At 47.1% G+C, this 2596-nt stretch overlaps 1 protein-coding gene across 1 annotated transcript; it reads right to left on the bottom strand.

Annotated features, from left to right (window-relative positions):
* Positions 1-18: 18 nt before the first annotated feature.
* Positions 19-2553, bottom strand: LOC109953910 (Golgi apparatus protein 1-like; the record flags this gene model as incomplete). Its single annotated transcript, XM_020589347.1, has 5 exons — positions 2434-2553; positions 1791-2006; positions 1133-1336; positions 462-533; positions 19-205 (listed from the first exon to the last, which is right to left on the bottom strand). Coding segments are annotated over exons 2-5 (571 nt in total), but the record flags the coding sequence as incomplete, so codon positions are not given.
* Positions 2554-2596: the final 43 nt, after the last annotated feature.

Below are 2596 nucleotides of genomic sequence, written 5' to 3'. Positions count from 1 at the left end.
CAGGCAGGAGCTGTTTACCTCTGTGCACGGCCGACCCCAGGCAGAGCAGCAGGTAGGACAGGCGAGCTTCTCGGGCTCGGGGTATGTTGCTGTCCACGCTGCAGTGGTACTTCCTCAGGTCCGACTTGCACGCTTTGGCCAGCGAGTAGCTCACCTTGTAGTCCTGAGCGATCAGCTTCTGCCTGGTGGTCAGCGCCTCGCGGCACTGTGGACACGGCCGCAGTTTAGTTTTCAGCAACAACTCGTTTCCTTGTTTAAGGTTCATTTTCAACTTTAACATCTCATTCACGCTTGCAAGTTATTCTACACTGCAGCAAACACGAGCATTTAGACTGCATTAAACTACAACTTGTTTATCAGAGCGAGCGTTTCTGCAGTTTTTACCTGGAAAGCTCAGATCAGTTGTCAAGAAACACTCAGTGAAAATGCTAATCAGTTTCTCTAATACAAAGTGAACTCACCCTCTCAGACATTGCCTCCTCAAACTTGTGATTGAAGAGACATTTGTACACGCGCCCTTCTCCGGCCAGCGTCTGCAAAACACAGACCATCAGTAGGCAGATAAATACAAACCTACTTTTTATGCTGGGAGGTTCTTTACTTTAGCAGTCAATAATTCACAGCCATGTTGATGATTCCAAACAGCAGTCCTGTTAAGATGACTGACATTAATGGCTAGTCATTATTACTCCTCATTTTATCAAAGGGACCTAGCTTTAAACACTGTTGACACTGTACTCCCTCATTTGCAAGTAAAACATCATGAGACGTTAATTAGAACAGGTTCCTCTGGGTGCTACGATAGTGCAACAGCAGCACGTTTTTACAGTTTACCTGCAGGTTTCACAGGCTAAACTTAACACATTTTCAAACATGAAAGCTGGCCTGACTTCAAGGCCAATTAATAAAACTGCTAAAACACATTTTTAAATTTCAACCCTGGTGAACACTGTAAAACTGCACAACAGGAAATAAGTGGTTAAATGATAAAAAAAAGATCATCGTTAAGCAGAAGACAGTGCAAACGCTGTTGTCGTACTAAAACAAGCTGATGCATTTGTCATAATCAGCTGCTTTACAGAAACATAACCAACTCTGGATGTGTGCACCAAGCTGTGGACTACATCCTCACATTTTCACAGAAGCGTTCGCGGTCCTCTCTGCAGGCAAAGTACAGGTAGCGGTCAAGGTGGAAGTCATCAGAGGACAGTTCCGCGACTCTCATGATGGCCTTTTTACAGTCGTCCTTGATGGCGTGCGCCCCTGGCGGCCCCTCGGCCTCCCGCACCAGACCTTTCTCCAGGCAGGCAATCACCTCGCCCTGAGAGTGGACATCCTGCATACAGAGCACAGGCCACACTGGTAAAACAGATCAAGCATCACACAGTCAGGGTCATTTACCTCTGTAGGACAAGGGTTTCTTTTCAGCTCATTTAAGATTTGTGCAAAGCAACAGTCTATCAGTGGCAGACAAAACTACTTCCTGTCCAGGTCTCACACCTTCACCCTTTACAGACACACAATGACACCAAGTTTACCTTATCTATACTTGCCCTGAAGGAGCTGCATGTGTGAATGCAAACGTTCAAGTCAGGCAGAAACTTGCGTTAATTCCGACACTGCAGCTGCTTTTATTGCAACTGCAGCATGATACGTTCTCACCTGCCAGTGCAGGATTTGAATACCCGTTACAGAACAGCAGCAGCTACTGCAGGATACTTAGCTAACACACCAAGCTCACTTTGTCAATGTGTCTGAAGGACTCTTCGTTGTTTTCCCGCTCCGCTCACCTTCTCCCCAGTACTGACGCTGCCGCAGCGCAGAGTATTGATGTCCTCACGGCACTTGTCCATGAAGCCGCAGATCAGCCGGTAGTCACTGAAGATGATGGTGGTCATCTTGGTGATGTACTGGTTGCACTGGTAGTCGGTGATGTTGCTGCGGTGATCCACCAGGCAGGACACCAGGTAGCCCTTCCCCAGCTCCTCCGCCGCACACTCTTTAATCTGCCCAGAGAGTGAAGCTGCTCTATGAACTTGACCAAACTGAGTCACATGCAATTCAGATAATAAAAAACATTTTGGTGACAAGTCAGTCAGGCAGGCTGAGACGAACATCTGTGGATTCTAATGAGGCTTTAGTGTGTTTTAAATTAAGTTTCTACAAAGATTTGATTTCTGCTAAACCTTGATTTGCACTGAGAGGAATTAAAATATGTCCCAAACACTTGTGTGTGTCACAGCGCTGATGTCGTCAGGCCACTGCAGCAGCTGATTGTGTACGGACAACAAGTAGAGTGTTTGGCAGAGGAGTAAGGGGGAGAAAACATGGATGAGACTTAGCACTGCCCTGCTAGAGCCATCACACTGAGCAGCTAGCTTGGATGTTCAGAAAGCAGAAACCAAAGTAAAGAGCCTGGTGTTGGGGACTGACCTCAGAGATGGTCGTCTTACAGACCTCCACAGCTACAGACTCGAACTTTGGGTCGGTGGTTAGATTCAGCTTGTAGTTCCACAGCAGCTGGAGGAGAAGAAACAAAACATCTGGATCACACAGACCTACTGATGCTTCCCCGGGTCTACCTGGATCACCATGC

Source organism: Monopterus albus, unplaced genomic scaffold (genome assembly GCF_001952655.1).
Source record: "Monopterus albus unplaced genomic scaffold, M_albus_1.0 scaffold1963.1, whole genome shotgun sequence".
In the NCBI taxonomy this organism is placed as follows: Eukaryota; Metazoa; Chordata; class Actinopteri; order Synbranchiformes; family Synbranchidae; genus Monopterus; species Monopterus albus.
Note: the sequence above shows the minus strand (reverse complement) of the source record. Positions and strands in the feature narration are given on the sequence as shown.